The following is a 12,461-nucleotide window of genomic DNA, read 5'->3' on the forward strand; positions in this document are numbered from 1 at the left end:
TGAGAAGGACTGTTCATGGGGATGTCTCAACACCTCTGTTTTATAGGGGCTCCATGAGAAGGACTGTTCATGGGGATGTCTCAACACCTCTGTTTTATAGGGGCTCCATGAGAAGGACTGTTCATGGGGATGTCTCAACACCTCTGTTTTATAGGGGCTCCATGAGAAGGACTGTTCATGGGGATGTCTCAACACCTCTGTTTTATAGGGGCTCCATGAGAAGGACTGTTCATGGGGATGTCTCAACACCTCTGTTTTATAGGGGCTCCATGAGAAGGACTGTTCATGGGGATGTCTCAACACCTCTGTTTTATAGGGGCTCCATGAGAAGGACTGTTCATGGGGATGTCTCAACACCTCTGTTTTATAGGGGCTCCATGAGAAGGACTGTTCATGGGGATGTCTCAACACCTCTGTTTTATAGGGGCTCCATGAGAAGGACTGTTCATGGGGATGTCTCAACACCTCTGTTTTATAGGGGCTCCATGAGAAGGACTGTTCATGGGGATGTCTCAACACCTCTGTTTTATAGGGGCTCCATGAGAAGGACTGTTCATGGGGATGTCTCAACACCTCTGTTTTATAGGGGCTCCATGAGAAGGACTGTTCATGGGGATGTCTCAACACCTCTGTTTTATAGGGGCTCCATGAGAAGGACTGTTAATGGGGATGTCTCAACACCTCTGTTTTATAGGGGCTCCATGAGAAGGACTGTTCATGGGGATGTCTCAACACCTCTGTTTTATAGGGGCTCCATGAGAAGGACTGTTCATGGGGATGTCTCAACACCTCTGTTTTATAGGGGCTCCATGAGAAGGACTGTTCATGGGGATGTCTCAACACCTCTGTTTTATAGGGGCTCCATGAGAAGGACTGTTAATGGGGATGTCTCAACACCTCTGTTTTATAGGGGCTCCATGAGAAGGACTGTTAATGGGGATGTCTCAACACCTCTGTTTTATAGGGGCTCCATGAGAAGGACTGTTCATGGGGATGTCTCAACACCTCTGTTTTATAGGGGCTCCATGAGAAGGACTGTTCATGGGGATGTCTCAACACCTCTGTTTTATAGGGGCTCCATGAGAAGGACTGTTCATGGGGATGTCTCAACACCTCTGTTTTATAGGGGCTACATGAGAAGGACTGTTCATGGGGATGTCTCAACACCTCTGTTTTATAGGGGCTCCATGAGAAGGACTGTTAATGGGGATGTCTCAACACCTCTGTTTTATAGGGGCTCCATGAGAAGGACTGTTCATGGGGATGTCTCAACACCTCTGTTTTATAGGGGCTCCATGAGAAGGACTGTTCATGGGGATGTCTCAACACCTCTGTTTTATAGGGGCTCCATGAGAAGGACTGTTCATGGGGATGTCTCAACACCTCTGTTTTATAGGGGCTCCATGAGAAGGACTGTTAATGGGGATGTCTCAACACCTCTGTTTTATAGGGGCTCCATGAGAAGGACTGTTCATGGGGATGTCTCAACACCTCTGTTTTATAGGGGCGCCATGAGAAGGACTGTTAATGGGGATGTCTCAACACCTCTGTTTTATAGGGGCTCCATGAGAAGGACTGTTCATGGGGATGTCTCAACACCTCTGTTTTATAGGGGCTCCATGAGAAGGACTGTTCATGGGGATGTCTCAACACCTCTGTTTTATAGGGGCTCCATGAGAAGAACTGTTAATGGGGATGTCTCAACACCTCTGTTTTATAGGGGCTCCATGAGAAGGACTGTTCATGGGGATGTCTCAACACCTCTGTTTTATAGGGGCTCCATGAGAAGGACTGTTAATGGGGATGTCTCAACACCTCTGTTTTATAGGGGCTCCATGAGAAGGACTGTTAATGGGGATGTCTCAACACCTCTGTTTTATAGGGGCTCCATGAGATGTCTGTCTGTATAGATGTCCTTCCCCATACCTCTGTCTGTCTGTCTGTATAGATGTCCTTCCCCATACCTCTGTCTGTCTGTCTGTCTGTCTGTATAGATGTCCTTCCCCATACCTCTGTCTGTCTGTCTGTATAGATGTCCTTCCCCATACCTCTGTCTGTCTGTCTGTCTGTCTGTCTGTATAGATGTCCTTCCCCATACCTCTGTCTGTCTGTCTGTCTGTCTGTATAGATGTCCTTCCCCATACCTCTGTCTGTCTGTCTGTCTGTATAGATGTCCTTCCCCATACCTCTGTCTGTCTGTATAGATGTCCTTCCCCATACCTCTGTCTGTCTGTCTGTCTGTCTGTATAGATGTCCTTCCCCATACCTCTGTCTGTCTGTCTGTCTGTATAGATGTCCTTCCCCATACCTCTGTCTGTCTGTCTGTCTGTCTGTCTGTCTGTCTGTCTGTCTGTCTGTCTGTCTGTCTGTCTGTCTGTCTGTCTGTATAGATGTCCTTCCCCATACCTCTGTCTGTCTGTCTGTCTGTATAGATGTCCTTCCCCATACCTCTGTCTGTCTGTCTGTCTCTCTGTATAGATGTCCTTCCCCATACCTCTGTCTGTCTGTCTGTCTGTCTGTATAGATGTCCTTCCCCATACCTCTGTCTGTCTGTATAGATGTCCTTCCCCATACCTCTGTCTGTCTGTCTGTCTGTCTGTATAGATGTCCTTCCCCATACCTCTGTCTGTCTGTCTGTCTGTCTGTCTGTCTGTCTGTCTGTCTGTATAGATGTCTTTCCCCATACCTCTGTCTGTCTGTCTGTCTGTCTGTCTGTCTGTCTGTCTGTCTGTCTGTCTGTATAGATGTCCTTCCCCATACCTCTGTCTGTCTGTCTGTCTGTCTGTATAGATGTCCTTCCCCATACCTCTGTCTGTCTGTCTGTCTGTCTGTCTGTCTGTCTGTCTGTCTGTCTGTCTGTCTGTCTGTCTGTCTGTCTGTCTGTATAGATGTCCTTCCCCATACCTCTGTCTGTCTGTCTGTCTGTCTGTATAGATGTCCTTCCCCATACCTCTGTCTGTCTGTCTGTCTGTCTGTCTGTCTGTCTGTCTGTCTGTCTGTCTGTCTGTCTGTCTGTCTGTCTGTCTGTCTGTCTGTCTGTCTGTCTGTCTGTCTGTATAGATGTCCTTCCCCATACCTCTGTCTGTCTGTCTGTCTGTCTGTCTGTCTGTCTGTATAGATGTCCTTCCCCATACCTCTGTCTGTCTGTCTTTCTGTCTGTATAGATGTCCTTCCCCATACCTCTGTCTGTCTGTCTGTATAGATGTCCTTCCCCATACCTCTGTCTGTCTGTCTGTCTGTCTGTCTGTCTGTCTGTCTGTCTGTCTGTCTGTCTGTCTGTATAGATGTCCTTCCCCATACCTCTGTCTGTCTGTCTGTCTGTCTGTCTGTCTGTCTGTCTGTCTGTCTGTATAGATGTCCTTCCCCATACCTCTGTCTGTCTGTCTGTATAGATGTCCTTCCCCATACCTCTGTCTGTCTGTCTGTCTGTCTGTATAGATGTTCTTCCCCATACCTCTGTCTGTCTGTCTGTCTGTCTGTATAGATGTCCTTCCCCATACCTCTGTCTGTCTGTCTGTCTGTATAGATGTCCTTCCCCATACCTCTGTCTGTCTGTCTGTCTGTCTGTATAGATGTCCTTCCCATACCTCTGTCTGTCTGTCTGTCTGTCTGTCTGTCTGTCTGTATAGATGTCCTTCCCCATACCTCTGTCTGTCTGTCTTTCTGTCTGTATAGATGTCCTTCCCCATACCTCTGTCTGTCTGTCTGTATAGATGTCCTTCCCCATACCTCTGTCTGTCTGTCTGTCTGTCTGTCTGTCTGTCTGTCTGTCTGTCTGTCTGTCTGTATAGATGTCCTTCCCCATACCTCTGTCTGTCTGTCTGTCTGTCTGTCTGTCTGTCTGTCTGTCTGTCTGTCTGTCTGTCTGTCTGTCTGTCTGTCTGTCTGTCTGTCTGTCTGTATAGATGTCCTTCCCCATACCTCTGTCTGTCTGTCTGTATAGATGTCCTTCCCCATACCTCTGTCTGTCTGTCTGTCTGTCTGTCTGTATAGATGTTCTTCCCCATACCTCTGTCTGTCTGTCTGTCTGTCTGTATAGATGTCCTTCCCCATACCTCTGTCTGTCTGTCTGTCTGTATAGATGTCCTTCCCCATACCTCTGTCTGTCTGTCTGTCTGTCTGTATAGATGTCCTTCCCCATACCTCTGTCTGTCTGTCTGTATAGATGTCCTTCCCCATACCTCTGTCTGTCTGTCTGTCTGTCTGTATAGATGTCCTTCCCCATACCTCTGTCTGTCTGTCTGTCTGTCTGTCTGTCTGTCTGTCTGTCTGTCTGTCTGTCTGTCTGTATAGATGTCCTTCCCCATACCTCTGTCTGTCTGTCTGTATATATGTCCTTCCCCATACCTCTGTCTGTCTGTCTGTCTGTCTGTATATATGTCCTTCCCCATACCTCTGTCTGTCTGTCTGTCTGTCTGTCTGTATAGATGTCCTTCCCCATACCTCTGTCTGTCTGTCTGTATAGATGTCCTTCCCCATACCTCTGTCTGTCTGTCTGTCTGTATAGATGTCCTTCCCATACCTCTGTCTGTCTGTCTGTATAGATGTCCTTCCCCATACCTCTGTCTGTCTGTCTGTCTGTCTGTCTGTCTGTCTGTCTGTCTGTCTGTCTGTCTGTCTGTCTGTCTGTATAGATGTCCTTCCCCATACCTTCTGTCTGTCTGTCTGTCTGTCTGTCTGTCTGTCTGTCTGTCTGTCTGTCTGTCTGTCTGTCTGTCTGTCTGTCTGTCTGTCTGTCTGTCTGTCTGTCTGTATAGATGTCCTTCCCCATACCTCTGTCTGTCTGTCTGTATAGATGTCCTTCCCCATACCTCTGTCTGTCTGTCTGTCTGTCTGTCTGTATAGATGTCCTTCCCCATACCTCTGTCTGTCTGTCTTTCTGTCTGTATAGATGTCCTTCCCCATACCTCTGTCTGTCTGTCTGTATAGATGTCCTTCCCCATACCTCTGTCTGTCTGTCTGTCTGTCTGTCTGTCTGTCTGTCTGTCTGTCTGTCTGTCTGTCTGTCTGTCTGTCTGTCTGTCTGTCTGTCTGTCTGTCTGTCTGTCTGTCTGTCTGTCTGTCTGTCTGTCTGTATAGATGTCCTTCCCCATACCTCTGTCTGTCTGTCTGTCTGTCTGTCTGTCTGTCTGTCTGTATGTCTGTCTGTCTGTCTGTCTGTATAGATGTCCTTCCCCATACCTCTGTCTGTCTGTCTGTATAGATGTCCTTCCCCATACCTCTGTCTGTCTGTCTGTCTGTCTGTATAGATGTTCTTCCCCATACCTCTGTCTGTCTGTCTGTCTGTCTGTATAGATGTCCTTCCCCATACCTCTGTCTGTCTGTCTGTCTGTCTGTATAGATGTCCTTCCCCATACCTCTGTCTGTCTGTCTGTCTGTCTGTCTGTATAGATGTCCTTCCCCATACCTCTGTCTGTCTGTCTGTATAGATGTCCTTCCCCATACCTCTGTCTGTCTGTCTGTCTGTCTGTCTGTATAGATGTCCTTCCCCATACCTCTGTCTGTCTGTCTGTCTGTCTGTCTGTCTGTCTGTCTGTCTGTCTGTATAGATGTCCTTCCCCATACCTCTGTCTGTCTGTCTGTATATATGTCCTTCCCCATACCTCTGTCTGTCTGTCTGTCTGTATATATGTCCTTCCCATACCTCTGTCTGTCTGTCTGTCTGTCTGTCTGTATAGATGTCCTTCCCCATACCTCTGTCTGTCTGTCTGTATAGATGTCCTTCCCCATACCTCTGTCTGTCTGTCTGTCTGTATAGATGTCCTTCCCCATACCTCTGTCTGTCTGTCTGTATAGATGTCCTTCCCCATACCTCTGTCTGTCTGTCTGTCTGTCTGTCTGTCTGTCTGTCTGTCTGTCTGTCTGTCTGTCTGTCTGTCTGTCTGTCTGTCTGTCTGTCTGTCTGTCTGTCTGTCTGTCTGTATAGATGTCCTTCCCCATACCTCTGTCTGTCTGTCTGTCTGTCTGTCTGTCTGTCTGTCTGTCTGTCTGTCTGTCTGTCTGTCTGTCTGTCTGTCTGTCTGTCTGTCTGTCTGTCTGTATAGATGTCCTTCCCCATACCTCTGTCTGTCTGTCTGTCTGTATAGATGTCCTTCCCCATACCTCTGTCTGTCTGTCTGTCTGTATAGATGTCCTTCCCCATACCTCTGTCTGTCTGTCTGTCTGTCTGTCTGTCTGTCTGTCTGTCTGTCTGTCTGTCTGTCTGTCTGTCTGTCTGTCTGTCTGTCTGTCTGTCTGTCTGTCTGTATAGATGTCCTTCCCCATACCTCTGTCTGTCTGTCTGTCTGTCTGTCTGTCTGTCTGTCTGTCTGTCTGTCTGTCTGTCTGTCTGTCTGTCTGTCTGTCTGTATAGATGTCCTTCCCCATACCTCTGTCTGTCTGTCTGTATAGATGTCCTTCCCCATACCTCTGTCTGTCTGTCTGTCTGTCTGTCTGTCTGTCTGTCTGTATAGATGTCCTTCCCCATACCTCTGTCTGTTGAAGCCCAGCTCTGGTCCCAGCAGCTGTAGGATCTGACTCATGGGCTGGTAGACATCCCCCTTCTGGATGTTCCTCACTGCACCCTGTAGGACCTCAGAGGAGAAGAGATGGTCCTGGGGCTGGCCCTCCTCATACACCGTTCCACTGGCTGAGGGGAGAGAGACTAGAGACAGACAGCAGGGTCACAGAGTTAGCACCTAGACAGGGACAGAGACAGGAGGGGTCAGACTCTACAGAGAGACAGGGACAGAGACAGGAGGGGTCAGACTCTACAGAGAGACAGGGACAGAGACAGGAGGGGTCAGACTCTACAGAGAGACAGGAGGGGTCAGACTCTACAGAGAGACAGGAGGGGTCAGACTCTACAGAGAGACAGGAGGGGTTAGACTCTACAGAGAGACAGGAGGGGTCAGACTCTACAGAGAGACAGGAGGGGTCAGACTCTACAGAGAGACAGGAGGGGTCAGACTCTACAGAGAGACAGGAGGGGTCAGACTCTACAGAGAGACAGGAGGGGTCAGACTCTACAGAGAGACAGGAGGGGTCAGACTCTACAGAGAGACAGGAGGGGTCAGACTCTACAGAGAGACAGGAGGGGTCAGACTCTACAGAGAGACAGGGACAGGAGCAGGAGTGTAAAGAACGTCACGCTTCTTGCATAGCGAGTACCATTTCCGCCTGATTCGGTTCAGACTGAGACTACTCAATCACATGGCTTCCTCCAGGGGCATTTAAACCCATCACGCTATTGAAAAAGGCCTTCTGGGGCCTCCCGGGTGGCGCAGTGGTTAAGGGCGCTGTACTGCAGCGCCAGCTGTGCCACCAGAGACTCTGGGTTCGCGCCCAGGCTCTGTAACAACCGGCTGCGACCGGGAGGTCCGTGGGGCGACGCACAATTGGCCTAGCGTCGTCTGGGTTAAGGAAGGCTTGGCCGGTCCTTGTCTCATCGCGCACTAGCGACTCCTGTGGCGGGCCGGGCGCAGTGCTCACTAACCAAGGTTGCCAGGTGCACGGTGTTTCCTCCGACACATTGGTGCGGCTGGCTTCAGGGTTGGATGCGCACTGTGTTAAGAAGCAGTGCGGCTTGGTTGGGTTGTGTATCGGAGGACCTTTGTTTCTCCTGAGCCAATACGGGAGTTGTAGCGATGAGAGAAGATAGTAGCTACTAAAACAATTGGATACCATGAAATTGGGGAGAAAAAGGGCTAAATTTAAAAAAAAAAAATTATAATAATAATCAACAATTCAGGCAGTTTCACAGATCTACTACAGGAACAGGAAGTAACCATGTTTCAGGCAGTTTCACAGATCTACTACAGGAACAGGAAGTAACCATGTTTCACTGTCACAGTGATTCACCTACACATTTACAAAGTATGGAAAATCCCTTTATAAATCCGATCCATTGTGATGACTTACAGTGTGCGTGCCAGAGCATGTATAGGGCCTGGACAGAGTCCTGGTGGAGTGACGGGTTGTCCCACAGGATGCGAACCAGGACATGTTTACTGTCCTCTGAAGACACGCTCTGGGCTGGGACCTGACAGGAGAGAGAACACAAATCACTGTCTCTTCTGTTTCAATGACAACTGCTCCAATCCGGCTTGAAGGAACATGTAAAAGACAACTCATATGCGTTCTGTAAGTCACCCTAGGTCCAACAACAAACGCCCTAGGAACAACAACAAACGCCCTAGGTCCAACAACAAACGCCCCAGGAACAACAACAAACGCCCTAGGAACAACAACAAACGTCCTAGGAACAACAACAAACTCCCTAGGGACAACAACAAATGCCCTAGGTCCAACAACAAACGCCCTAGGAACAACAACAAACGCCCTAGGAACAACAACAAACGCCCTAGGAACAACAACAAACGCCCTAGGAACAACAACAAATGCCCTAGGAACAACAACAAACGCCCTAGGAACAACAAACACCCTAGGAACAACAACAAACTCCCTAGGAACAACAACAAACTCCCTAGGAACAACAACAAACACCCTAGGAACAACAACAAACTCCCTAGGAACAACAACAAACTCCCTAGGAACAACAACAAACACCCTAGGAACAACAACAAACTCCCTAGGAACAACAACAAACTCCCTAGGTCCCTGTTTAAAGGGACAATGTATAAATAACGTACTTTCGTGTTCAGTGTAGTGTAATATACGGGTACATTCAGTGTAGTGTAACTTATGGGTACATTCAGTGTAGTGTAGTTTATGGGTACGTTCATTGTAGTGTAATGTACGGGTACGTTCAGTGTAGTTTAATTTATGGGTACGTTCATTGTAGTGTAATATACGGGTACGTTCAGTGTAGTGTAACGTACGGGTACATTCAGTGTAGTGTAATGTACGGGTACATTCAGTATAGTGTAACTTATGGGTACATTCAGTGTAGTGTAACGTACGGGTACAGTCAGTGTAGTGTAACGTACGGGTACATTCAGTGTAGTGTAATGTACGGTGACATTCTGTATAGTGTAACTTATGGGTACATTTAGTGTAGTGTAATGTACGGGTACATTCAGTGTAGTGTAATGTACGGGTACATTCAGTATAGTGTAACTTATGGGTACATTCAGTGTAGTGTAATGTTCGGGTACATTCAGTGTAGTGTAACGTACGGGTACATTAAGTGTAGTGTAACGTACGGGTACATTCAGTGTAGTGTAATGTACGGGTACATTGAGTGTAGTATAACGTACGGGTACATTCAGTGTAGTGTAACGTACGGGTACATTCAGTGTAGTGTAATGTTCGGGTACATTCAGTGTAGTGTAATGTACGGGTACATTCAGTGTAGTGTAACGTACGGGTACATTCAGTGTAGTGTAATGTTCGGGTACATTCAGTGTAGTGTAATGTACGGGTACATTCAGTGTAGTGTAACGTACGGGTACATTCAGTGTAGTGTAACATATGGTACATTCAGAGTAATGTAATTTATGGGTACGTTCATTGTAGTGTAATGTACGGGTACGTTCATTGTAGTGTAATGTACGGGTACATTCATTGTAGTGTAATGTACGGGTACATTCATTGTAGTGTAACGTACGGGTACATTCAGTGTAGTGTAGTTTATGGGTACGTTCATTGTAGTGTAATGTACAGGTACGTTCATTGTAGTGTAACTTATGGGTACATTCAGTGTAGTGTAATGTACGGGTACATTCAGTATAGTGTAACTTATGGGTACATTCAGTGTAGTGTAATGTTCGGGTACATTCAGTGTAGTGTAACGTACGGGTACAGTCAGTGTAGTGTAACGTACGGGTACATTCAGTGTAGTGTAATGTACGGGTACATTCAGTATAGTGTAACTTATGGGTACATTCAGTGTAGTGTAATGTACGGGTACATTCAGTGTAGTGTAATGTACGGGTACATTCAGTATAGTGTAACTTATGGGTACATTCAGTGTAGTGTAATGTTCGGGTACATTCAGTGTAGTGTAACGTACGGGTACATTCAGTGTAGTGTAACGTACGGGTACATTCAGTGTAGTGTAATGTACGGGTACATTGATTGTAGTGTAACGTACGGGTACATTCAGTGTAGTGTAATGTTTGGGTACATTCAGTGTAGTGTAATGTTTGGGTACATTCAGTGTAGTGTAATGTTCGGGTACATTCAGTGTAGTGTAACATATGGTACATTCAGAGTAATGTAATTTATGGGTACGTTCATTGTAGTGTAATGTACGGGTACGTTCATTGTAGTGTAATGTACGGGTACATTCATTGTAGTGTAACGTACGGGTACATTCAGTGTAGTGTAGTTTATGGGTACGTTCATTGTAGTGTAATGTACAGGTACGTTCATTGTAGTGTAACATACGGGTACATTCAGTATAGTGTAATGTACGGGTACATTCAGTGTAGTGTAATTTATGGGTACGTTCATTGTAGTGTAATATACGGGTACGTTCAGTGTAGTGTAATGTATGGGTACATTCAGTGTAGTGTAATGTACGGGTACATTCAGTATAGTGTAACTTCTGGGTACATTCAGTGTAGTGTAATGTTCGGGTACATTCAGTGTAGTGTAACGTACGGGTACATTCAGTGTAGTGTAACGTACGGGTACATTCAGTGTAGTGTAATGTACGGGTACATTGAGTGTAGTGTAACGTACGGTTACATTCAGTGTAGTGTAACGTACGGGTACATTCAGTGTAGTGTAATGTACAGGTACATTCAGTGTAGTGTAATGTTCGGGTACATTCAGTGTAGTGTAATGTACGGGTACATTCAGTGTAGTGTAGCGTACGGGTACATTCAGTGTAGTGTAACATACGGTACATTCAGAGTAATGTAATTTATGGGTACGTTCATTGTAGTGTAATGTACGGGTACGTTCATTGTAGTGTAATGTACGGGTACATTCATTGTAGTGTAACGTACGGGTACATTCAGTGTAGTGTAGTTTATGGGTACGTTCATTGTAGTGTAATGTACAGGTACGTTCATTGTAGTGTAACATACGGGTACATTCAGTATAGGGTAATGTACGGGTACATTCAGTGTAGTGTAATGTACGGGTACGTTCAGTGTAGTGTAATTTATGGGTACGTTCATTGTAATGTAATATACGGGTACGTTCAGTGTAGTGTAATGTACGGGTACATTCAGTGTAGTGTAATGTACGGGTACGTTCAGTGTAGTGTAATTTATGGGTACGTTCATTGTAGTGTAATGTACGGGTACGTTCATTGTAGTGTAACTTATGGGTACGTTCAGTGTAGTGTAATATACGGGTACGTTCAGTGTAGTGTAATTTATGGGTACGTTCATTGTAGTGTAGCGTACGGGTACGTTCATTGTAGTGTAATGTACGGGTACGTTCAGTGTAGTGTAATTTATGGGTACGTTCATTGTAGTGTAGCGTACGGGTACGTTCAGTGTAGTGTAATATACGGGTACGTTCATTGTAGTGTAATGTACGGGTACGCTCAGTGTAGTGTAATTTATGGGTACGTTCATTGTAGTGTAGCGTACGGGTACGTTCAGTGTAGTGTAATATACGGGTACGTTCAGTATAGTGTAATATACGGGTACGTTCATTGTAGTGTAGCGTACGGGTATGGTCATTGTAGTGTAATATACGGGTACGTTCATTGTAGTGTAATATACGGGTACGTTCAGTATAGTGTAATATACAGGTACGTTCAGTGTAGTGTAATATACGGGTACGTTCATTGTAGTGTAGCGTACGGGTACGTTCAGTGTAGTGTACCTACCTGCGGTATGTGTCCCTGGCTGCAGTGCTGTGAGGTCAGTATGAGACCGGGCAGATGAGAGGGGAGTTCCAGTCTGCGGTAGCACCACACCAGGTTCCAGAATACGATAGGGTGCTGGTCCACGATGCTGGGAGAACTGATCACCTGGTCCCCCTCATTACCCAGCAGAGACTCTAGCTCTTTCCACAGAACCAAGGGACTCAGGTAGGGAACCGTCACCGGGGCTGGGAGAGATGGGGATGGGGTTGGGGTTGGAGAACTACTCACTGGGGAACTACGAGTTGTAGTTGAGGCAGGGGATGGGGGAGAGGCTGGAGGTGGGGGAGAGGTTGGAGATGGGGCTGAGGTTGGAGATGGGGCTGAGGTTGGATCTGAAGTTGTGCCTGGGACAGGGTCCTGTGGACACCCAGCTACACCCTCAGTGTCCTGTTCCTCCGCTGCTGGAGCTGTGGTTGACTGGGGTGTCAGTGCTCCAGCTGCAGTCTCAGGGTTGACTGAAGCAGCCGTGTCCTCTCCTAAAGGTTGGTGACCCTCGTCACTGGTCCTAAAGAGACAAACATGTACGGGATCTACACCTGCATTGCTTGCTGTTTGGGGTTTTAGGCTGGGTTTCTGTACAGCACTTTGAGATATCAGCTGATGTACGAAGGGCTATATAAATACATTTGATTTGATTTGATCTGAGTTGTGTGTTAAAATACTTTTTTGTCACGCCCTGATCTTTAACCCG

General features: G+C 46.7%; 1 protein-coding gene across 1 annotated transcript in view; it reads right to left on the reverse strand.

Annotated features, from left to right (window-relative positions):
• The window catches only part of dennd4a (DENN/MADD domain containing 4A), a 116,283-nt gene that overhangs the window by 7,176 nt on the left and 96,646 nt on the right, over nt 1–12,461 (reverse strand). The window contains exons 27-29 of the mRNA XM_031832824.1: nt 11,732–12,275; nt 7,900–8,020; nt 6,469–6,643 (exon numbers count right to left, since the gene is read on the reverse strand). Of these exons, the coding sequence (XP_031688684.1) occupies nt 6,469–6,643; nt 7,900–8,020; nt 11,732–12,275 (840 nt within the window). The remainder of the gene's footprint in view (nt 1–6,468; nt 6,644–7,899; nt 8,021–11,731; nt 12,276–12,461) is intronic.

This window comes from Oncorhynchus kisutch, linkage group LG10 (assembly GCF_002021735.2).
Source record: "Oncorhynchus kisutch isolate 150728-3 linkage group LG10, Okis_V2, whole genome shotgun sequence".
Taxonomy (NCBI): Eukaryota; Metazoa; Chordata; class Actinopteri; order Salmoniformes; family Salmonidae; genus Oncorhynchus; species Oncorhynchus kisutch.